The sequence below is a fragment of the Carassius gibelio genome, chromosome B21 (assembly GCF_023724105.1).
Source record: "Carassius gibelio isolate Cgi1373 ecotype wild population from Czech Republic chromosome B21, carGib1.2-hapl.c, whole genome shotgun sequence".
NCBI classification, from domain to species: Eukaryota; Metazoa; Chordata; class Actinopteri; order Cypriniformes; family Cyprinidae; genus Carassius; species Carassius gibelio.
The window spans coordinates 23,573,873-23,597,992 of record NC_068416.1 but is presented as its reverse complement, the minus strand read 5'-3'; the positions used below and the strand labels follow the sequence as shown (position 1 = coordinate 23,597,992).

The window sequence follows — 24,120 nt, the reverse complement described above, 5'->3', positions numbered from 1 at the left end:
TTTGTTTTCTTTTTATAACTGTACTGCCTTAATGGTTTGATCTTTTGAACTGTTTAATAAAAAGAAGAAGAAGAAAAAATAATTCAGTACCTACTCTGAAGTCCTGATCTGAATCAAATGATTTTCGAACCCACACCGATGTCCTGATCAAGCGGCAATCATGTGGTCTCTCTCTTGAAACCAACACGGAAGTGACTAAAACAGCAATTCACAGACTGGCCGCTAGAGGCTGGCTCTAAAAGAGGGTCAATCTCATAGACTCCCAATGTTAAAATCCCCGATTTTACAGCAGAAAAAAAATGTGTTTAAAGCCTTAAAGTTCTTCATAATTAAGGGCTTGGCCACTTGAGTGACATGTGGATTGCTGCTGCTGTCACCTCTGTTGATCTAGTTGGGCGTGGTTTCAGCAACCAGCTCCCACCTCTTTGCCAGGGGGGCAGGGTTTCATATTTTTTTGAAGAACCCCTGGGCGCCGCCATTGGCTAGCGGAACCCCACCTGCTGTTAGCATTCCATTGACTCCCATTCATTTTGGCGTCACTTTGACAGCGAATAACTTTACATCTGAGGTGTTTAAAGACTCTATTAATAATATTAATTATTTCTAAAGAAAGACAAAATTTTTATAAAAGGCTCCATTACCTTGTATCTTACGTTATGGTCCAGTAGAAGCAATTTTTGTAAAAAGTAGGCTAACGATTGCATCATGACCAGTGACTCTCTAGGCGTTTCTCAATGTCAATGATACTTCCGTGGCAGGACTGATCCTTCCAAGTCACTTCCTTCAGAGGCTAGGTGAGACTCTTCCTTAGCATTCGGAGAACACGTAAATGGAACAGGCTAGTAAGTGCACGTAATTGCGTCATTACGTCAGTGAAAAGGTCCGTTTGAATAACACTGTGAATTGTATCGTTAAATTACTTTGGACAACTTAACTAGTTATTTATAAAAGAAATGCCAATGACGCAACCAAGTTAACATTTGTTAAATGACAGTTCCTGTTCCGTTAACCATTTGTATTTGTATAATTTACAATATCAATATGGTAGTAATTTGTACTGTCATTTAACGTTAAACTTTACTTACGTTAACGCCCCGACTCCGCTAACATTCGACATTTTGGAATTTTTGATAGCAAAGCTGCGCGCATAGGATTGTGGGTGATTTGAGAGCGCGAAGAGCGTGAAGGATACACATATGCATCCTTTCCTGTGTATGGCATATTTTTCGAACGAAAGTTAGGGTTAGGATGTCGATGACGTAGCATCATCGAAATACTGGCTTCCGAGGATCCTTCTTTGACATTGAGAAACACCTTCTGTCGCACAGTAGAAAAATTACCATATGGACAGGAGGAGAATTCCCGTATGGACAGGAGGAGAAGCTCGCAAGCAATCTTTTACTGTCTATGAGGCTATCGGGGGGACGTGGAGGCATAAAGTCAAGGGAGATAATTAATCAGAATACTTACCAAAATTTGTCCCTGTTCACGCTCGCCTTCTCTGGAAGATTCGGTGGGTGATTCAGATTTCTCTTGGCACAGCGATTAGAAGACTTGCAGGTTGCTCACGTGACATCTACTTCATCAAGCTCAGTTTGAGTCTGCGCAGCACGCCCGACCCCCAGGAAGTGCGTGCTTCTAATTGACTTCACTTGTCTCAGTTGAATCCAATGGGGTCGCTGTGTCCATTTCTTTTACTGTCTATGCTCTTTGCCCATTTTCGAAGAAGCGAGGGATAGCGATAGTCCAGCTGATGAGAATTAAGAGAGATGCAAGGAAGAAGAGGCTGTGGGTACGACCTCAAACTTGTATCGTACAGCTCAGGAAAGTCTGACACACAAGTACTAGCCGTTCATCCATTTTGATTTCCATGCTTGTTTGGGTCCCCCGATTCTATTGGTCGCGCTGGTAATCGTCACAGAGTGCAGTGGCAAAAGGTGAACTATTCTGAACTTTGACCACGGCGTGTGCGCAAGCACGCAAATGATGCATACTGCGTTCTGTGTGAAAGGCCCATGAGGCGTCTGCTGTTGCTAAGCAACCATGACTCGCTCTCTCCATGAAGACGCGGAAATTTCAGGAAAGATAAATGGATTTGCAGCATTGAAAATCGCTTGCAGTAGCTCTGCTACTAAATTTATTTCAAAATGGCAATCCATATTTAGCTATGGTCAGCTGTTCCTTCATCTTGGCTGAGCTTTCAATGTTTTTATGGCGAAGGATGAAGCTGATTGGTTAGTTATTGTCACATGACCAGAGCGCTTGCGGCTCTCTGAAAAGTTGAGATGTTTTTAACTCGATGCGGTGCGATACCGCGTGCCTACATTGGAAATAACAAACATGAGTGCACAAAACATATGTGAACGACCCCTAAGGCTTCAGAAACTCTCTTCAAATGCGAGTTTTGTTGTGAAAACCTGGCAACCCTTCCAAACTTCAGAGGGAGCGCGAGAAAGAAATGTGCCTTATTAAATGTACCTAATGTCCAAAGCAGAAGTATCAGACTAAGTCAGTGTACCAACAGATTGTATTTTGGAACTGATATTTCAAAGCATTGTAAATCTACAGTACTTGCAGAAGTTTGCATTAGATAACATATTTATCATTTAAAGTTTTGCCTGAAAACTGAGCTTATGCTGTCTTTCTTTTAAATTAATGGTGTGTAGTTTGATTTTAAATTTTTAAGCATGACTTTAACTATCCACTCTCTTTTCATAAAGAAAAATGTAGAAGTAGTCTACGGCATTGTATTCAAAAATTAAAACCAAATTATTTAATGCAGTGCACAATATATATAGAGATAGAGAGAGCACAAAAATAAAACAATATATAATATTAATAATATAATTGTATTTATCATAATAAATATATATTTTAATTTAATTTAATACATTTAAAAATAAAATAAATAGCAAATGCACCATATTTCTAAAATTACATCTATAAAATAACAAGAAAGATTCATTTACTGAAAAATAATCAAGAGTACACGTTTATATGTGAATATACAAATAAGTAAAACCAGAATAAAAAAAAAAACTGTTTTCTCATTGTCTTTACAGATTCCATGGTATTTAAATGTAAATAATATTAAGTAAAACAAAAATGTTATTGAATAAAAATATGTGAATAAACATCCAAGTCAATACAATTTAATTTCTGTCCTTTATACTGTGCTACAATCTAACACAGAGCCTTTGCAAGGAGAGGAAGAAAATCGAGAAAAGGGGGAGAGCGGGAGAGCACAGCTGGGTCTTTTGAAAGTGCAAAATTAAAACGAAAAAAAAAATCATTTTTCTTTTCACAGATCTTCAAAGAGCTGTGTGTGTGTGCGCGTGCATGGTTGTGTATGTGTGTGAGTGTGTGAGAGGGTTCAGTACTGCACCTGAGAGATCCGGAGTGAGAGTCAGGACACAATTAACGTGAGAGCTTCTGGTTTAGTGCCAGGGCAGCGTGTGTCTGTGTGAGAGAGTGGACGTGGGAACAGGTGTGTGAGTGGCTGATGTGTTAGAGAGCCGTGAAATGGGTCTTTTCAGCCAGTGTGTGGACGTTTGAGAGTGTATGTGTGTTTGAGGGAGGGTGTGTGCAAACACGACACACTTAAGGGCCTCTTCAGCTCCATTAATTGGTCATTTGACATGAAAGACCTCATACCACCTTTTTCACATGGATGCTTTCCTGAAGACCCAAAAACCTTCACCCTCAGAAAGGACACAAACGAACAGCTCGATACCTCTGCTAACATCCTCCTGTATATCACATCTCTGTCCTTTTAATAGATAGTTCTTTTTTGTTGTCAGAACCAGTGATGTCACATCCCGTGACCTAGGCTGGATGTGATGTCATGTTCAAATGTTCAAGTTATGTATTGACCCTCATGTTGTTCAAAATGCTGCTGCACTGATATTAAAATATAAATAAATCAATAATTATTTGTGTATTATGGCTGATAAGTGAATAAATTGCAGATATTACATTTTTATATTCTTTTGTTGCTTAAATGTTTTACTGCAGAGGGCCAAAAATTTTACTTGATTGAACTATATTACAAAAATTTCATTAAAAAAAAAAAAGTTTTAAAAATAAAAAATCTAAAACAAAGGTATGATAAAACTAAAACAATTAGAAATGATTAAAATACATTTTTATTAATAGTTTGAATTTGTTTTTATTTAAATTTCAGTATAGTTTTATTGATTTTTTTATTAGAGTTTCTTATTTTGGTTTCAACTTTAGTTTTAGTTACTTTAGTACATCAATTTAATATTGAAAATATTTAATTAGCAGCTAGCTGAATTAAGATTTGTTTTTAAATATTTTATTTCAGTTATTTTTTTTTTCAAGTATTATTTGAGTTTATTTTTTTCTTCTCATTATTAAATATTATTTTATATACCTGTAATAATCTTGATTCGGTGACATTTTTCTTCCTTCATATTTTCACCCCTCTTATGAAATTGTAAGCCCAAATCTCAATTCTAAATAAATTTTAAAAATAAACACTGAAAGCTAAAATCTATCATTTTAAACGCTACAATTGAAGTTAGGCATCATATCATTATTATGTACAGTATAGGATACATAGTTTCATCTTGATATTTCTTGGCTCAAGATTATATTACTAAATCATTGTGTGTTTTGAGTGTTAATTGGTTCACATAAATACAAAAATAGGGGAAATTAGAATGTAAATTAAATATCCAATATTCATATAAAACAAAAATATCAAATACAGGTTGATAATCAATACAATACTCATACTTCAATGGTGCTAACTAACTCTTTTAATGACAGTAAAATAAAGAGACAGCTGTGGACTGTGTTCTCATTTTAATTCACAACTTTTAGATGTTGACATAATTTTCAGCATAAATTTTCACTAACACATTTCCTTCATTGTCAGTAAACAGTGGCTTGACTGTCTTTGAACATCTGAGGTGCTTGTCAGATTTTTACTGACTATAAAGACAAATACACCAGCATCTATGTGGCAGTTGTGTGTGTGTGTGTGTATGTGTGTGTCAGCATTAACCTTGGGTGAATTTAGCTATCTGATCAGAGAGTGCCCATCTGCGGTTGTCCCAAGTTACATCAAAAACTTAATGACCTTGTCCGCTCCGTGCCACCTGCCTGGCACAGGTTACCATGACAACCCTTTGCATCTGATCAAACTGTTTGATACCGGATCATTTGAGCTCTTCCCGTCAGTTTCTCTAGTCTTTGTTTCTTTAAGACAGGCACACACACATTTGAGAAACACCCAGTGAGGATCCCAGTGAAACCTGTGGCTTATAGATTTGTTTGGGTTAGAGTTCAGGTTAGGGTTTGGATTCGCACACTTCATACACTAAGGCTCAGTCAGTGTATGAAGAACTGTCATGATAACCAGGGCTAAAGTGCTTAGTGACTAAGCTTATGTCCATACATGTGTTCTGTATATGCTTCTTTACGAATCAGTGTTTTGTTACCTGTGCTGTGATGACATCATATAATCAGATTACCCATCATCCTTGTGGAAACTGAGAGATCAAAATGACCCAGGACAGCTCAACAACTTAAGAACCGCTTTCCCAGTGTCCTGGCTACCATCGCACCAGTAAACACATATTCTAGTTAAGCGTAAATGCCATTTAATTTACTTTAAATCAAAACCTAAACTAACCTAAACCATTCTTGCTTTGAAAACACTGCTTTGACAAACATGTGAGAAATGCAAATGATACAGTTTTGTAGTCTGCCGTTTTATATGTTTTAAAGTCAAGTGGATTCTGTCAGTGTTTTTATCTGGTTACAAATTGTTCTCCCCGACATCGTTCATATATGCTGTTGTTGTTATAATCGGGACTCTGTGTGAACTACTCTCTTCTTGTTGAACTAGAACAACTTTTAAAACTTTATCTTTATCGTTACAGCATCCCTGGTGTGAATGTGCCTTAATACAAGCTTAAAGGCTTAGCTTAGCTTTAGCTTAGCTTAGCATAGACCATTGAATCTGATTATGCTGTTAGCAACTCGCTCAAAAATGACCGAAGAGTTTCTATATTTTTCCTATTTAAAACTTGACTCTTCTGTAGTTACATTGTATATACTAGGACCGATGGAAAATGAAAATAGGGGACTATTTTCAGGCGCTGCATAATATCATTGCGCCTGTTGCACCTATTTTATGGCAATTAAAGTGTTAGTTCACCCAAAAATGAAAATGATGTCATTAATAACTCACCCTCATGTCGTTCCAAAACCGTGACACCTCTGTTTATCTTCGTTTAACACAGTTTAAGATATTTTAGATTTAGTCTGAGATCTTTCTGTTCCTCCATTGAAACTGTGTGTACGGTATACTGTCCATGTCCAGAAAGGTAAGAAAAACATCATCAAAGTAGTCCATGTGACATCAGAGGGTCAGTTAGAATTTGTTGAAGCATCGAAAATACATATTGGTCCAAAAAGAACAAAAATTACGACTTTATTCAGCATTGTCTTCTCCTCCAGGTCTGTTGTGAGCGCAAGACCCGGAAGAGAAGACAATGCTGAATAAAGTCATAATTTTTGTTCTTTTTGGAACTACATGAGGGTGAGCCATTAATGACATCATTTTATGTTTTGGATGAACTAACCCTTTAAGTTTCTTGAGTAAAACTCAATTTGGAAAATGAGCCTATTTTCCTTTAAGATATGTTCAATTTTATTCAACGACATAAAACACGTTAAGTAGCCTACTCATGATTTTTAAAAGCTTTTACATGTCTTGAAAAAATGTGGATATGGATTTCTGGGGAAAATGTAATTCTTTAAATTCTTTCTAAACTACCACTATATGCCAGAACGGATAAACAATGATTAAACAGAAGTGTTACTTGAAGTGTAGCGCTTGAGTGTATGGTGGCATACAGGGAACACATCACTTTCTTTGTAATACCAAAATGGTGTTTAATGACTATGCCTGGCAAAGCAGATATTAATTACACTGTTAAAATATATATACTGTTTTTTATTTGTTTAGTTTTTTTGGTATATATGTTTGTTTTTTTTAAATGTAATTATATGATTAGTCTAGTGTCTTAACTTCTGCTCGTTGAACTGATGCCTGAACTGATGAGGCCAGAAGGAGAGCACAATGTTGCTAACACTGCTTTCATTGTCTGAAGACACTATATTAAACCTGTGTGTGTGTAGTTTGTCCCACACATCCTGTGGATCCTTGTGGGAGTGACACTTATCACATCCGTGAGGAAGAAAAGTCTTCATCTGGTGTGCGTTGTGTGATAAATCTAATCAGTATTTATGAAGTGCATAACATGCGCATTACTGAGAATATGTGTTTGTTTCATCATAAAATACATATTTGTGCATATACTGCAATAGAAATATATATAGACAATATTTGGCGAAGTGTGTTTTTTTTTTGTCTGATGTGTATGTTTTTCATGTTATGCCAGGAGGACGGGTCAGATAGAGGTTAGGCTTTGTTTACACATCATCCCTGTCTATAAATCTTCCACACGCTCACATGCAAGAGTTTTCTCAAGAAGAGTAATTTCCTATGTTGTTTAATTAGTGATCTGACTCTTACATCTGCCCAGATCTGCTCATTAATTCTGATTTACTGTAGAAAAAGAGAAAGAAATAGAGAGAGTTAGCCAGAAATGTATGATTGCAAGTGTGCTCTTGTATTACTGTAGTGGTAAAAAGTCTTAGTACTCAAGAGGGTTTTAGAGTTACGGTCAAATGTTTGTGCCAGTAAACAAAGGCTGTGGTGATGCATTTTTGTATAGGCACCTGAAGTTAGCATCACCCTGGTTCCCTTGACAAAAACCTGATAGGTTTTTTTTATTAATTATTTTGAATTCAAGACTCTCTTGCTTCAAAAACTCTGTTGGAAATGTACTCTCAGGCCATCCAAAATGTAATTTGAATCACAGAAATTGAGTTTTGCATCACTTGCTCTCCAATGGATCCTCTGCAGTGAATGGGTGCCGTCAAAATGAGAGTCCAAACAGCTGATAAAAACATCACAATCACAATAATCCACCAGTAATCCACACAACCATCCATTTATATTGTGTGAATTGAAAAGCTTGCATGTTTGTAAAATAATAATAATAATAATAGTTTAAGGTTAAAATGCTTTAATGATGGATTTGTTTCTTACAAACATGTAGCTTTTTGCTTCATAAGATGCTAACTGATGGAATGGAGACAGGTTGATTACTTGTGGATTATTGTGATGTTTTTATCAGCTGTTTGGAGTCTCATTCTGACGGCACCCATTCACTACATAGATGAGCATGTGAAAATTTCTCCAAACCTGTTCTGATGACGAAACAAACTCATCTACATCTTTTAGATGTCTTGAGAGTGAGCATGAAGTGGGGGAAATTCTTTGGGGTGAACTATTTCTTTAAGAGACATTCAGCAAACCGAAACATAGGGTGCACAAAATAATTGTGTAAGATTGCAATATGTTATCCTTAAAAGATAAAATACTATTTTTGTCTGATTAAAACATAAGATTTTTTTAAAACATAAAATATCTTGACATATGACTCAATCATTAATGTACAGGGCATTTAGCAGAGCTCTATAATAGGGAGGAAGCTCAGCGTGAGATAGCACACCTTACACCTGAATCCTCCCACTGAATACTGTCTCCATGACAACCATGTAAAAGTATGTCCTCACTGACCAGTTCTGACACACACAAACACATGCATTCACACACATTCTTTCAGAGCACTAAAAATGCAAAACATGATTATGATTCAAAGTATCCTTTCAGGCGGAATTGGAATAAAGAGGAGAATGTGTGGTGAAAAAAACGAATGAAAGGAAAGCTGTCATTTTTTTCTTCCCAATCACACACACATAAACACACGGGGATGCAGGCAGTCTCTGCAGTTTTCTGGACTGTTCGAGCTAGTCTTTGTTTCGCTTCGTTTCGAGTGGATGAGAAGAGCGCGTTTAGATTGATGGAGTCTTTTGTGCTTATTTCTCTTTATTGTATTCAATTCTCTTTCAAAGGGAAGTATTTCATATTTTTAAACATTCAGTGAAGTCTCATCTAATAGCTGGATAAATAACTACAGGCATCAAGGCATACAGAAATGTACGCCTAAATGGTTTTTAACAAAGCCAGTCGTAACTGAATTTTGTGTTCAGGAAAGAGTAAGATGACAAATTTGGTAATGAATTGCTCAAGAGAAAGACTACGATCTCCAATTTAATATGGGAAATGAACAGTATAGAAAAGTTTGACTCTTCCTTACCCTGTTCCAGTAGGCATACTTATAAGATCTGAGTGTATACTGCCTTCTAAAGGCCACATGTAGAACTGAACACTGAGTGTTATGAACTCATCCATCCGAACCAGTTTCACGGGTCATTCCTGTTATGTGTAATCATCATAACATACTGGATAAAACGTTAAACTCAAAGTTTGTTGGTGTTGGTATTTTGTTGGATGCTTTCATGTTTTGAATTTAAAATATCTAAAAATGTCATGTATTAGTGGTGGCTGAAATTATTTTCTCCAGCTATGGTTTTAAGCCAGTTATTTCTATATTTTGCTGTAGTGTGTCAGTAGGAAATATCAGTTTACATTTCCAAACATTCATTTTGCCATTAATTGTAATAATCCAGTGAGCAGTGAGATTTTTGTTTGCACAAGGAACCAGTTCTCCACACAGAGATCCGATCTCATCATCATCTTCATCATCATCCAGCTTTTGAAAAGTTTTTTTTTTCTCTCTCCAGGTGGAAGGCTATAGCTAATGTAAGTGTAATCTGTTAATAAGGCACATCATAAACTTTTATTTTAGACAAGTAGGCTACCATATAATGGGTGTTATGTCATGTTTTTAATACGACGGGATCTGTATTTAACGTGATCAAAATCTAATTAAAAACATTGTAAGTTAAGCTTATTAATTGTAATGATTTTATTTCCATGGTTATTCAAGCAACGAATAAATCATATAGAGAAAGCGAGCAAAGAACACAAGATCAATGGTGCGTTTCAAACTCCGAATCAGTTAAACCATTAAGTTGCAAAATTACTCACTCTTTCATATTTGAAATTAAATTAGACATTAAATGACATTACATTTCCTTGAAATAACTTACAAAACCCAGGTTCTCATTGTGACAGGTGAGTCCATTTAGTGTGACAACACTCCATATCTTTCTATAGTACAGTAGCGGTGGTTATATTACAATAACTATAACGTTTCACAGTAATTTGGGGAATGTAAACGCTGATTTTCCACGTCGGCTGTTTCTAGAATCTGAATCGGAACGATTAGCGAGAGCGTGGGGCAGAAGCACGTGTTACATGGTATATGTTCCTGCTCTATAGGTTCCTACCGCGCTTATGCTATAGAAATCATATGCGTAGAAGTGAGGTGGGGCGCGGAAGCTCAAGCGTGTAACACAGAGGGAAGCTAATCTCGCGCTTCCCGGAAACGGGACCGCAGAATCATGGCGACCGTCTCAGTGTGCCAGTATTACCCCGGCGGTTTCAGTTTCGAAAACTGCAAGAGGTGAGATTTATCGCTTTATATAAATAGGAATTAAGCCGGTGAAGTGGGGTAGTTTTTACATTACGGATTCGGTGAAACAATAAAGAGTCTGAGTGTGTCTTAAAGGCCTTTTAGCGATCGGTTGAGCTACGGCCTGTGTAAATGACTCAGGAGAATTTATCCAAACTCATTTAAATAGCGGCTTTATTCAATGAAAAACGGATCAATTGATAGAATACTCTATGTATTTAATTTAGAAATAGGTTTTCTACACTTAACGTGTTTTTGTTTATTATTGTTTAGATTTTTTTTTGTTATTGGCGAGCTTCAACCCCGCGCTAATCGATTTCGCAGTTCAGTCTAAATGAAAATTTAAACTCTCTAATTACACGAGTTTATTCATTTTTACATTAAAAACAACGTCTTTTAATTCATCAAATCTTTCTACGATTTATATTTGATTAATAACGACGAGAAAAATTAAGAGTCGGAAACGTGGTAACTTACACCACTGAGCCTTGTAACAACAAAGAAGAAGCTTTTATTTTTTTTGTTTTGTAATGTAATGAATCCTTTCTGTTATAAAATACTCATTAGTTTGGCCTCATTTGGTCGTTTCTTCATAAAAGTCAATATTTTTATATTAACCTCAAAAGTGTGCTGATATAAGTGTGTGTTAAAAGCGTCCACTAGTTGTCAGGAGAGTTTTGGGGATCAATCAATCTGTTATTGACATGCTGTCAGTACGTGTCAAAAATAATACACAAACATGCTGACCGGTCAAAACAAATAGCAGTTTACTTTTTTGTTGCTAATTTGGAATCTTATCTAAGTTCATAAAAGAGTGGAGTTTAAATATATAGGGCTGAATAAACAATTAGGTTGGGTAAAAAAATATGAAATTTTGTGTTTTTATAGAAATGCTCTTCTGGAGGCAGACATCAATAAGCTCGGTTTCAGCTCTCCTGCTGCTCGTAAAACCGGCACCACCATTTGTGGAGTCGTTTACAAGGTAAGAAAAAGCATAGATGAGTATAATAAGTAAGTAAATGGTAGAAAAAGTAAATATAACTTAAAGGGTTAGTTCACAAAAAAAAAAAAAAAAATCATTAATGACTCACCCTCATGCCGTTCCAAACCCGTAAGATCTCCATTCATCTTCGGAACACAGTTTAAGATATTTGAGATTTAGTCCGAGAGCTCTCATTCCCTCCATTGAAGCTGTGTGTACGGTATACTGTCCATGTCCAGAAAGGTAAGAAAAACATCATCAAAGTAGTCCATGTGACATCAGAGGGCCAGTTAGAATTAGTTGAAGCATCGAAAATAAATTTTGGTCCGAAAATGACAACTTTATTCAGCATTGTCTTCTCTTCCAGGTCTTTTGTGAGCCCATTCACAACACTGGAGTGGCGCTGCTGACATATTATCTTTGTTATTGGGCGCATCAGCAGCATCACTGCAGTGTTTTGAATGTGCTCAAAACAGACCCGGAAGAGAAGACGATGCTGAATAAAGTCTTAGTTTTTGGGCCAAAATGTATTTTTGATGCTTCAACAAATTCTAACTGACCCTCTGATGTCACATGGACTACTTTGATGATGTTTTTCTTACCTTTCTGGACATGGACAGTATACCGTACACACAGTTTCAATGGAGGGAATGAGAGCTCTCGGACTAAATCTAAAATATCTTAAACTGTGTTCTGAAGATGAACGGAGGTCTTTCAGGTTTGTAACAACATGAGGGTGTCATTAAAGACATAATTTTCTTTATTGGGTGAACTAACCCTTTAATATCCTAATTTCTGTCAAAAAAAGTGGTGACCTAGAAGAAAGATTGCCTCATAAAAATCATGTCTCTCGCTCTCAGGATGGTGTTGTTTTAGGTGCAGACACTCGTGCGACTGAAGGAATGATCGTCGCGGATAAGAATTGCTCTAAAATTCACTACATCTCTCCCAACATATAGTGAGTACAAACACATGATTATAGACCGTTTTAGAATGACTAATTTACAATCCCTGAAATCCATTGCCATTGTTCTGAAACCACCTGGCTCTCTTCCTCTTGTTCTGTAGCTGTTGTGGAGCCGGTACCGCGGCGGACACTGAGATGACCACACAGATCATCTCCTCCAACCTGGAGCTCCATTCTCTGTCCACCGGCCGTCTCCCACGAGTCGCCACCGCCAACCGCATGCTCAAACAGATGCTCTTCAGGTAATGAATCATCACTCGCTCCATGATGAAGAATTACGTTTTTTAAATGTTTTTGAATGAAGGCTGGAAGTTGCTGATCAAAATACAGTAAAACAGGTATATTGTGAAATGCATTTAAAATAATCTTTCATATTTGAAATTGCGGAAATCAAAACTGAATTTTCAACATCATTCCTCGAGTCTTCAGTGTTACATGATCCTTCAGAAATCATTTTAATATTCTGATTTGCTGCTCAAGAAACACTTTTTTGTTATCAAAGTTGAAAAGGTTGTGCTGCTTATTTTTTATTTTTTGTGGAAACCACACTACACTACCATTTAAAGTAAAAGAAAATATAAAAAAATATTCATCAGTGAAGACATTCATAATGTTACAAAAGACTTGTGCTTCAATTAAATGCTTTTCTATTCATCAGAGAATCTCCAAAGATTCATCATGGTTTCCACAAAAATATTAAAGGGGGGGTGAAATGCTTGTTTTCACTCAATATCCTGTTAATCTTGAGTACCTATAGAGTAGTACTGCATCCTTCATAACTCCAAAAAGTCTTTAGTTTTATTATATTCATAAGAGAAAGATAGTCTGTACCGATTTTTCCCGGAAAAACACGAGCGTCTGTAGGCGTGACGTGTGGGCGGAGCTAAAGAATCACGAGCGGCAGTAGGCTTTTGCGCTGAGAGCGTTTGGAAGCTTGAGGACAAAACAAACCATGGCTAACAGTCAGATTCAGCGTATATTTATGATACAGAATCAGATCCAGAGGCTGAAATTTAAAAAGAGCAGCAGCAACAACAACAGCGTCTCTATGTGGTATGTACTGAAACTGTATATATATTTGCTTTAGCGGTTTTTGGAAAATGACTAAGTTCCACTTTGTCGTCTTTTTTTTTTTTTTTAAGCTGTACATGTGGAAAGTGCAGTTTGATGACAACATCGCATGTTATTTACTTGATGTGCTTACGCGCTGATAGCTAAGTTAACAACACAGAGATATTTGAAGCAGTTTTACTCACCGCCTGCGGTTCCAACACACGATCGTGACCCTTTTTCGTTGGGACTGCATTATCCTTAAGAAATAAACGATGTGCAAATCCGGCATCAAACTGGGCCTTGTTTGTAAAACAAGCATCTTCGAAATGCAGGGAACAAACACAAACACTTGCACAACTCCGTTGATGCTCTGTAAAAATAAACTCCATCCACTGGTCCCTTAATGCTGTTTTTTTTTTGGTAATCTGTGCAGGGTTGTCTTGCCCTGGCAACCAAAAACACACTTCTTTTGTGACATTTCGCGACGCTCTCGCTCTGATCAGTGAAGTCTGTTGTGCTCTCAGTGCTCTGCTATACGGGAGCGAGCGCTCTTCCGGCAGAAGTGCCCTTAGGACCCATATAAGGAAATTCCGCTCCATCTAACGTCACACAGAGCCATACTCGAAAAAAACTTTCCGAAACTTGTGACAAACCGGAAGGAGTATTTTTGGAACAGAAATACTCCTTCAAAGGTACAACTTAATTTTTGAAACTTTGTCCATGTTTCGCACATCTTTAACAGTGTAAAAAACTCAGTATGCATGAAATAGCATTTCACCCCCCCTTTAAGCAGCTACTGATAATAATAAAAACTAACAATAACTAATAATAATTGAATTTTGAAGGATGTGTGACAATGAAGACTGGAGTAATGATGCTGAAAATCCAACTTTCTTTGAATAAAGTACTGCTCTTACAATTTTCAAAAAGTAAATGTTATTTTAAGTTGTGATAATTTGTGATAATAATTAAGTTGTGATAATTCACAATATTATTGTTTTTATTATTTTTTATTTATCAAATATGTGCATATATTTGAAAAACATAATACAAATCTTCATTCCAATCTTTTGATCAGGAGTGTAAACCCTGTGCTTTCATTTGTAGGTATCAGGGATATATTGGCGCTGCGTTAGTTCTCGGAGGGGTTGACTGCAACGGCCCACACTTATACAGCATCTATCCACACGGATCAACCGATAAACTGCCCTATGTCACCATGGGTGAGTTACACTTTCATACCTATGAGTCATCTTCCCATTTCACCAAAAGAGGGAGACATTGTGTTTCTGAAAAGCTTTTGACTGATTGGCTTTGCTAGTGTGCCATATGACAAGATAGCATGCATCATTTAATGGATATCTGTTATTGCAGAAGATGGTCCTTTTGATTGGCTGTTTCTCACTGGAAATATTAGCATGTGTTTGTCTCATCAGGTTCTGGATCTCTGGCAGCGATGGCTGTCTTTGAGGATCGCTACAGGCCCAATATGGAGGTAACCCTCCCTCGCGCGAATTTATGTGTCTTTTTGGCTCTTTTTTTTTAAAATCATTCAGTAGTTTGATCTTATATATGTTTGAAATTATAACTTTTATTCAGCAAGGATGCATTAAATTAATAAAAAGTGACAGTACAGATGTTAAAACGTTGCAGAATATTTAGTTTTTAAAAAATGGTGTTCTTCTGAACTTTCTATTTCTCAAAGAATCCTTAAAAAAAAACAAAAACACAGTTTCCATAAAAATATTAAGCAGCACAACATTTATAGAAATAGCATATAGAAATGCTAACAACATTAACAGCATTTATAGAAATAAGCACTACATCAGCATATTAGATCAACTGCTGATGGATCATGTGACACCGATTTAAAAAATAAAATAAAATAAATAAATAATTCAGCTTTGCATCACAAATGACATTTTATAATACATCAAATTAGAAATCAGTTATTTTAAATTGTAATATTTCACAATATTATTGTTTTTACAGTATTTTTAATCAAATAAATGCAGCCTTGGTGAGCCTAAGATACTTTGATACAAAAAGATTTAAAAAACCGACCTTAAAGTTTTGAATATTAGCGTATATATTCAAGATTCAAACAGATATGGACAAATCTGCTATATCTGAGAATTTCCCAAAAAACTAAAGTCATGGGAGCTAATCTTACTGATTCTTAGAAATACATGCATAGTAATTTTGGGTTTGATATTTGAAATATAAGCTGTAAATAGTTTTTTTTGTGAATGCAATATTCCTTTAAATTGGTTAAAACACATGGGAACAGTTTAATCCATCGGATTTAGATAATGATGCTGCTTGTTGTGTCGATCAGGAGGAAGAGGCCAAGCGTCTTGTGCGGGACGCGATAGCTGCTGGTATCTTTAATGACCTGGGCTCAGGCAGCAACATCGACCTGTGTGTGATCACCAAGGGGAAGGTGGACTACCTGAGACCTCATGATGTGGCCAACAAGAAGGGAGTCAAGTGAGCATCTATACTGGCAGAGGAACATCACCTCACACACCTGTTTAAACTTTGCACTCACACTTACTGCATGATGGCATGGAGGCAGTGATGAAATCTGTGTAATCAGTCCAATTCATGTGAATATCTGAGTGTGCTTTTTAAAGAGAATCGTAAACCGACATAAATGCTAGCTAATATGATTAAGAAAAGGCATGTTATGATTATTACACAATCAGATTATTAGACCCAAATGGTCAATGTGATTAACAATCTGAGCCACTTCTGTGCATGATATTAATCAGAGATTTGAATCAAATGAAAGGCTCATGCTTCACTGTTCCCTTTTAAGGGAGGATAAGGTTTATGGACACCCTGTGTGAGTAAACCTTGTGTTCAAATGTGCACCATGTCTACACAACAACTATAACCTGCATGTGTTTGACTAACCAGGCGTGAGTTTGCAGTTGTTGAGTTGTTCAAACTGACAAGATGTTTGGTGATTTATCTCTTACAGTCTTCTGCTAACATCATTATACATGTTTTTGTAGAGCACCAAAGTGATTGGTTTTATTTGCTGAAAAACATCAGTGTTTCAGTTCTGATTAGAGTCGTGTGTGATTAGACTTTAGTTTATTTGCAGGAGTTGAATCTTCTTTGTATTTTCCTCACAGGACCGGAAGCTACAGGTACAAACATGGAACTACTGGGGTTCTGACGAAGACTGTGACTCCTCTGAACCTGGAGGTGGTGGAGGAAAGCGTGCAGACTATGGACACCTCCTGAGATGACACAACCCACCACACTTTGATCTGTTTGTTTCCCCCATAGCCATTGACCTCAAGTCTTGTGTGGTGGTTTAAAAAGTTTTCATTTATTTCCAATAAAAGTTTCCAAACGTTGCGAAGTTCGTGTCTTTCTTGTAAACCCATTATCATTTATTTAAAATAACCTATGATTTTGTGTTTTTAGTATGGCAGGCAAATTCAATTTTGGGTAAAGTTTCTTTATATAGATCTCTCATGCTCACCCAGGATGTATTTATTTGATAAAAAAATACAGTAACACCGTAATGTGAAATTTTAATAAAATTTAAAATAACGTTCTTATTCGAATCGGTTTTAAAATGCAATTTATTCCTGTGATGAAACATTACTCCAGTCTTCAGTGTCTCATGATCATTATAATATGCTGATTGTCTGCTCAAGAAACGTTTCTTAATTTTAAAATCAGTTGTGCTGCTATACACCTTTTACCTGTTTATTTATTCTCAGATAGGTAGGGAAAGTCGACCCTGGACAAATCTATAAGCATTTCAAAAATACTTACAACTTGCTCAGCAGACTTCCCTGTGGTCAGTTCTTACTTAAGGCTCTTACTACTCTTGCAGACCATAACTTATCAATAATAAAATGTTTTATTAAAGTTAACAAAAGTTATATCAAAGTACTATAGTAAAGTTACAAAATCAAGGTATAATCAGCTGGTATCAGGCGTCGAGGGATACTGTGCTTGTTCAGTATCCGTCTCTCTCTCAGTCTTTTATACACAGACGTCGAACGCTGGTTCTTCTGATATCATCACCTGAAGTGCTGCCAACTCCTGTGCCGAGGCTTTCAGTTGTTTACTACGCATTGCTTTAGCCCTTTTCCTCTTCTTTTTCCTCTTAACCGTCTGTGAAATACACCTTAACTACTATATTGTCCATTTATCATAAAAACTATTTCTAATACATAAGTGTTTCTACTCTAAATCAGTCACTACATACATTTCATGCAAGTAAGCAGTTTTCTTAATGTTAGTGAAGTTACACAATACATTTTTCATATAGCATTCATCACAGGGTTACATCTTTGTACTTAAGCAAAAGCATTATTACTACTTAGGTTACAGTATATCTGTTTATAGCAAATTAAGCATTAATCAAGACAGTACAATTGCAAAATCATCATCTCCATTAACAATTTATTTGTATTCTTTGATAAGTTTAAAAGAACAGCATTTATTTGAAATTGAACTCTTGCAGATTTGCTCAAATTACACTAGCAAAAGAGTTGAAATACAAATAAGTGTATTATGTTTTATGTGATAAATGATAGTACTTATATTTGCTTATCACCAGGGGGCGCTAAAGAGAAACCGTAGTAGATAATACAAATTCTCAATTCATAATAATTGGGCAATTTTTCTTCAGAAAATCTAATATAAACCGCACTAATGGAAATTAATTAAAATGCTTCAGATGTCCTTCAAAACAAAGCTGTCACAAAGTCAATATTTCCAGTTACATTTTATAGTTAATTACACATTTAAACATGAGCAAATGCTTCATAATTCCTTAAAAATAAAATCTCTTAGGATACAATGAATACTTTCTTTTGGTAGATATTTGACCAGAGGACAAAACTGCTGAACCCACCATCCAACACAAGTGTTTCCTCACAAAACACTCAACAATTGTATGTGTGTGTGTGTGTGTGTGTATCAGAAACAGAGAGAGATAAGTAATGAAATCTAAGGCTCTTTAAATGCTGTTATGAATATAAGCCTACAGTAAAAGTATGTATAAATAGAACCACCTTGCTTTGACATCATCAACATGAGGCACTGGTCACCTGACCTAACCAACTTTCTCTAAACCAATCAGCATACAGCACTGTGAAACATCATTTGAAGGCACAACAGAATATATTGGTATTCCCTTCAATACAAATCTAGAGAAACGCTCATCTTAAAGCAGCATAGACACTGTTGGCATTCCCTCCTTACTCAATTCTAGATCTTTCTAAAGCTTGATCAGTTGGACTGAGAGCGCAGAAGAGATCACAGGTTTGCACAATGGTTCTCCTCATTGCTGCAGGTGTGTGTGTGTATCAGATGCTGGACGTAGAGTCCTGCACGACGGGTGACCCGCAAATTTGGCTGAAACGGGTGAAAAATATCCAACTGTGTCTGATACGGGTGCAGGTCGGGTCGGACACAGGGGAAAGACGGGTCTAAACACGGGTTCAAATCAGTCACGTGCAAACGTAAAAATAGGCCTACGTTCCGTTTTTTTTTTTTAAATCACAACCGAGTGAACGGCTGCATGAGTCATTAGTTAATTAACAGACGTAAAAGATCAGCCAGCTGTTTTTTTCCCCGTTGTTTTTGTTTTCTTATATATATATATACACAGAATCAGAATTAAAATGTGTTTGATTTAAGCCTATTTCAAAATTTGTGTCATAAAATTATATCGCGCATACAGCTCAACTAACGCAATCATTATAAAGTGTTTAGACAACAATTAACTTCCACCTGCATGTATTTGACAATCGGAATATCAGATATTTCATTCCATAGCTAACACATTTGTGAATATGGGCCTAATCTAGGCTATCCTGGGATTTTTTATTTTTATTTTTTTATTGCATCTGAAAATGACTGCATTTCATTCACATGTGCACTCTGGCGCAGATCCGCTTCTCGCGATGCTCAGCTCTGAACGATTTAAAAATGGGTGCGTTCGACTTGAAGCACAACCTCAGACGGTGGTATGATTCGCTCTTTTGTTGTTCTGTTTTCTTTCAGGATCAAAACTACAACAAATGAAAGCGTTTATCTGTATTTCTGACTTATGAGAACTATGGATATTCATAAATCAGTCAATTTTGTATTTTATTATGAGAGATTTTATTCTAATGTGATCAGTGACTCAAGCACTGATGTACCAAAGAGCACGTATTTCGACATTTGCAGTAAAAACGTGAAATATAAATTGCCAGAAAATGCATTTAATACCAATATATTGAAACGTCTGTTTATATACTCCATTAATAAAGGAGTCCAGACATTGGAAAAATATCAGTCCACATGCGTTTTATATTTCATATGAGGGAAATAGACATGCATGCATGTGTGACACAAAAAATATTTAACATTTAGGTAGCAAAATATTTTTTAGTAATTCTGTCAATTACACTAAGATTATTACATTGTCTGCTATATATTTGCTTCTTATTAATTAAATACGGGCAATGATTGATAAAACATTGATCAAAATTAAGATAAAATGTATGAAAAACGAATATCTTTTAAAAAGAGTTTTCCATAAATAACATCTGTATGACCTGACAATAAAATTAAAAAAAAGTGTGTCTAATGTGATTGGCTTAACTGATTTGATTTCGGGTGCGGGTCGGGTGTCGGTTCTATTTTAAGCAGGTCGTGCATCTGTTTGGCGAACTGCAGGACGAAGCTGATGTCGGGCCGCTGGTCAGGATCTGGGTTGAGGCACATACTGACCAGATCTCTGAGCTGCAACACATACAAGGTGGGTCGTTTACATCACTGTTCATATGCTGTCTTCATGATATGATTGGGCTGTGTAACAAAACATAGTGAGCTAACTACCTAGACAGCATCTTCATTCTACTTCTGATATTTTTAAACACCATTGTTAAAAAGTTTGAGGTCAGTAAGATCAAAATCATAAGGTACAAAGTTTTTTACTGTGGTGGAACAAACTTCTATTTCCCTATCATAGGTCACTTCGATGCTGCGGTGACGTCACCACGTATGGGAACACCTCTGGTGTGACGAATGTCTGAAGCCCTATACCATCCCGCCAATCCTATTGGCCAAATGGCGCATAGCACCACCCTACGCATGCGCACGCATGATATACCTGGGTGCAGCGCGCCATTTCGCTCAGATTTCATTCCTTCAGGAATAGCGAATCATCTGTGCCCTATCATCTCGCGTTCTCCAGCGATCTCTTCGAGCAGTGTTAACTCCTCTTCGCGGACGCGATGAGTTTTCGAAAATGCAAGGAGCCATGTACCAGGTACATCACGGCGGGGGACACTCATGACAGGTGCGTAGTATGTCTTGGTTTACATCACGCACAGGCAGCGCTTAGCGGCTTTTCTTCCTGTCCCCATTGTGATGGCCTGCGGCTCAGAGTACTGCGCTCCAGGGTGGAAGTATTCTCTAATGTCGCCCTCGAGTCTAACCCCCGTCAGGTCACCTCTGCGACTGCCGAGGCACCGCACGAGGCGAGGGCCTGGGGTGACACGTGCGACATGGACTTCGTGGACAGCGCAGCGCTGGAATATTCTCCACATCGCTCGCTCTCCCCTACCCTGCTGCAGAATAAAACTTATACTGAGCCTGTCGTCTTCTCTAATGAGGATTTACTTCCCACACCGGAGGCATGCGCCGCCATCTCCTTTGGTTGTGGACGCTATGACGACAATGTTTTATCCACCGCGGCCTCGGGGTCTGAGGACTTCGCGACCGACACTAGCCCTCTTCCTCCTAGCGGACAGGAGAGGCGTGTTTCCCCCTCCTACAGTGAGCTGTTGGATGTGGTTTCTCGTGCGGTGGGTAAATTGGGGCTAGACTGGGAGGTTGACAAGGCCGAGGCCCAACCTTCTTCTAAGCTGGACGACCGTTTTCTAACCAGTCGGACACCTACACAGCCCCGGAGGCCTTTACCTTTTTTCCCGGACCTCCACCAGGAGGTTTCGAGGTCCTGGAAACAGCCGTTTTCGGCGCGGATCACTAATGCTGCGGCCGCAGATTTCGCCACCGTTTCTGATATGGCGAACCATGGCTACACTATGATGCCCCCGGTGGAAGAGACTCTCGCCGAACACCTTGCGCCTAGTTCGGCCGCGGCATGGAAGTCTCGCCCCCTTCTTCCTTCGAAGGCGTGTCGAGTCACGTCTAGTTTGGTGGGTAAATCCTACGTGGCGGCTGGTCAAGCGGCTGCTTCGCTCCACTCTATGGCGGTCCTTCAGGCCTACCAAGCGGAGTTATTGAAGGAATTGGATGAAGGTGAGGGCATCACACCGGAGGCAGTGAAAGAACTTCGCAGAGCTACGGATTTGGCGCTACGTGCTACCAAACATACCGCTCGTGCAGTGGGCCGTGCTATGGCCGGTTTGATTTCGGTTGAGCGCCACCTCTGGCTTAATCTCACCGATATTAAGGAGAAGGATAAATCTTTCCTTATGGATGCCCCTGTCTCCAGGGATGGGTTGTTCGGTGAGGCTGTCACGTCAGTAGTGGAGAAGTTCAGGGCAGCGAAACAGCAATCAGCCGCTTTCCGCCAGCTGATTCCCCGCAGACCCAGGGAGGTCGAACGCCGGCAAGCGCCCGCGCGTTCTCGCTCAACCTCCTCTCACCGCCAGCGAGCAGCCTCTCGAGAGGAACCCACACCTATGGCGCCTCCTCGTAAGGACTGGGGCCCTAGGGTTTTTCCTCCGGCGCACCAGCGTCAACGTAAACGATTGAACCTGACCTCGACGGCTAAAGCCTCTCGTTCTCGGGTGCCGAATAGCAGCTCCTGATCTTTTTGCTGCTTGCCAGGGACTGTGCCCTCCGCTAGAGAGCGCTGTCGGACCGCTTTCGCGCATCCTACGCTCTCATTGCAGTCCCCATGCTCAAACATTGATTGTCTCGCCGCAAACAGCGCCTCGAGCAACATTGGATCGAGCTGTGATGACAGACGCTCCCTCAGACACTCTGCGCAGTCCTGCTTTCGGAGTTCGAGGGACGACTCAAGGACCCTGCACAAACGGCCCGTTTATGACGGCTCGCGCAGCCGCCGCTTTTTCGCTAGCGGCAGAGCCCGATGTTCCATCTGTTGGCCTAATTCCTGCCGTGGACACGTTTCAGGATTATACTCAACGGAACGCAACGACTCTGGCGCATACGCTTCCCCGGTGCACGAACACCACAGGTTTTTCGTGTCCGGTCGTTTTAACGCGTATGACGGCGTTGCAGGGAGCGGAAGTTTTGAAACCGCTAATATTGTTTCGGGCCGCGTGGGAACGCTTGCCCGGCATTTCTCAATGGGTGTTACGCACGGTTTGTCACGGATACACCATTCAGTTTCGGAAAGGCCCGCCTCCTTTCCGCGGAATTCTTTCCACTACGGTGAAGTCTACGGAAATGGCGGTGCTGCGACAGGAAATGTCAGCTCTGCTGAGCAAAGGGGCTATAGAAGAAGTACACCCCTCTCAGATGGAGACAGGTTTTTACAGCCGTTATTTCGTGGTACTGAAAAAAGACGGCGGGTTACGGCCCATTCTGGATTTACGCCGTCTGAATCTTGCACTCAGACCGAGCAAATTCAAGATGTTGACGGTGAAATCTATTCTGTCTCAGATCCGACCAAGCGATTGGTTTATTACGATCGATCTGAAGGATGCGTATTTCCATATTCAGATAGTCAAGAGACACAGGAAGTTCCTCAGATTCGCTTTAGAGGGCAAAGCGTATCAGTACCGCGTTCTTCCCTTTGGCTTGGCTTTAGCGCCCCGTACTTTCTCAAAATGCATGGACGCAGCTCTGGCCCCGTTGCGGCTCCAGGGCGTTCGTGTGTTGAATTATTTGGACGATTGGCTGGTGCTAGCGCAATCGCGGACTCAAGCACACTCTCACCGAGATCTTGTGCTGAATCATTTAAACAGCCTGGGCTTACGAACAAATTTCAAGAAAAGTGTTTTAACTCCCTCTCAACGGATAACTTTTCTGGGAATAGATCTGGACTCTTGCGCGATGACAGCGAAGCTTTCTCTCCCGCGCGCTCAGTCGATTGCGTCATGCGTGCGGCACTTCAAAGCGGGTCGCACGGTGACAGTGAGATTGTGCCTCAGGCTCTTGGGTCTAATGGCAGCAGCATCCCCCGTGATTCGTCTGGGATTGCTTCAAATGCGCCCCTTTCAGTGGTGGACGAAAAGGCGGAATATTTCACCCCGTTGTCTCCCGCATCGCACGATTTCGGTGACACGGCGGTGTGTGATGTCGCTAAAATTTTGGATGTCAACCGAATTTCTCCTGTCAGGAGTTCGACTGGGAATGTATGCTTTCCGAGAGACTGTCACGACGGACGCGTCTTTGACTGGTTGGGGAGCTGTGTGTCGAGGGCGACCAGCCCACGGAGTGTGGACAGCGGCTCAGCGCGGCTGGCACATAAACAGACTGGAATTACTGGCAGTTTTTCTGGCTCTCCAGTATTTCACGGATCTGCTGATCGGCCGTCATGTGCTGCTCAGATCAGACAACACAGCGGTTGTGTCTTATCTGAACCATCAAGGAGGATTGCGCTC

At 39.0% G+C, this 24,120-nt stretch overlaps 2 protein-coding genes across 14 annotated transcripts in view; one reads left to right on the top strand and one right to left on the bottom strand.

The window, feature by feature from the left end:
- The first annotated feature begins 10,372 nt into the window (after positions 1-10,372).
- The window catches only part of LOC127986121 (proteasome subunit beta type-7-like), a 52,939-nt gene continuing 39,191 nt past the window's right edge, over positions 10,373-24,120 (top strand). The window contains exons 1-8 of one of the 5 annotated variants that reach the window (XM_052588350.1): positions 10,373-10,538; positions 11,436-11,529; positions 12,390-12,487; positions 12,598-12,738; positions 14,657-14,772; positions 14,986-15,044; positions 15,888-16,039; positions 16,693-16,797. In XM_052588350.1, the coding sequence (XP_052444310.1) occupies positions 10,477-10,538; positions 11,436-11,529; positions 12,390-12,487; positions 12,598-12,738; positions 14,657-14,772; positions 14,986-15,044; positions 15,888-16,039; positions 16,693-16,797 (827 nt within the window). In that variant the 5' untranslated portion in view covers positions 10,373-10,476. Of the gene's footprint in view, positions 10,539-11,435; positions 11,530-12,389; positions 12,488-12,597; positions 12,739-14,656; positions 14,773-14,985; positions 15,045-15,887; positions 16,040-16,692; positions 16,922-24,120 lie in introns of those variants that run through there. The other 4 variants (XM_052588347.1, XM_052588349.1, XM_052588346.1 and 1 more) reach the window with 4 other exon arrangements.
- The window catches only part of LOC127986119 (serine/threonine-protein kinase Nek7-like), a 56,181-nt gene continuing 49,477 nt past the window's right edge, over positions 17,417-24,120 (bottom strand). For 5 of the 9 annotated variants that reach the window (XM_052588344.1, XM_052588342.1, XM_052588338.1 and 2 more), the window contains one exon: positions 18,290-20,317. In XM_052588344.1, coding sequence (XP_052444304.1) covers positions 20,159-20,317 — 159 coding nt within the window. In that variant the 3' untranslated portion in view covers positions 18,290-20,158. Of the gene's footprint in view, positions 20,318-24,120 lie in introns of all 9 variants that reach the window. The other 4 variants (XM_052588339.1, XR_008160774.1, XM_052588341.1 and 1 more) reach the window with 4 other exon arrangements.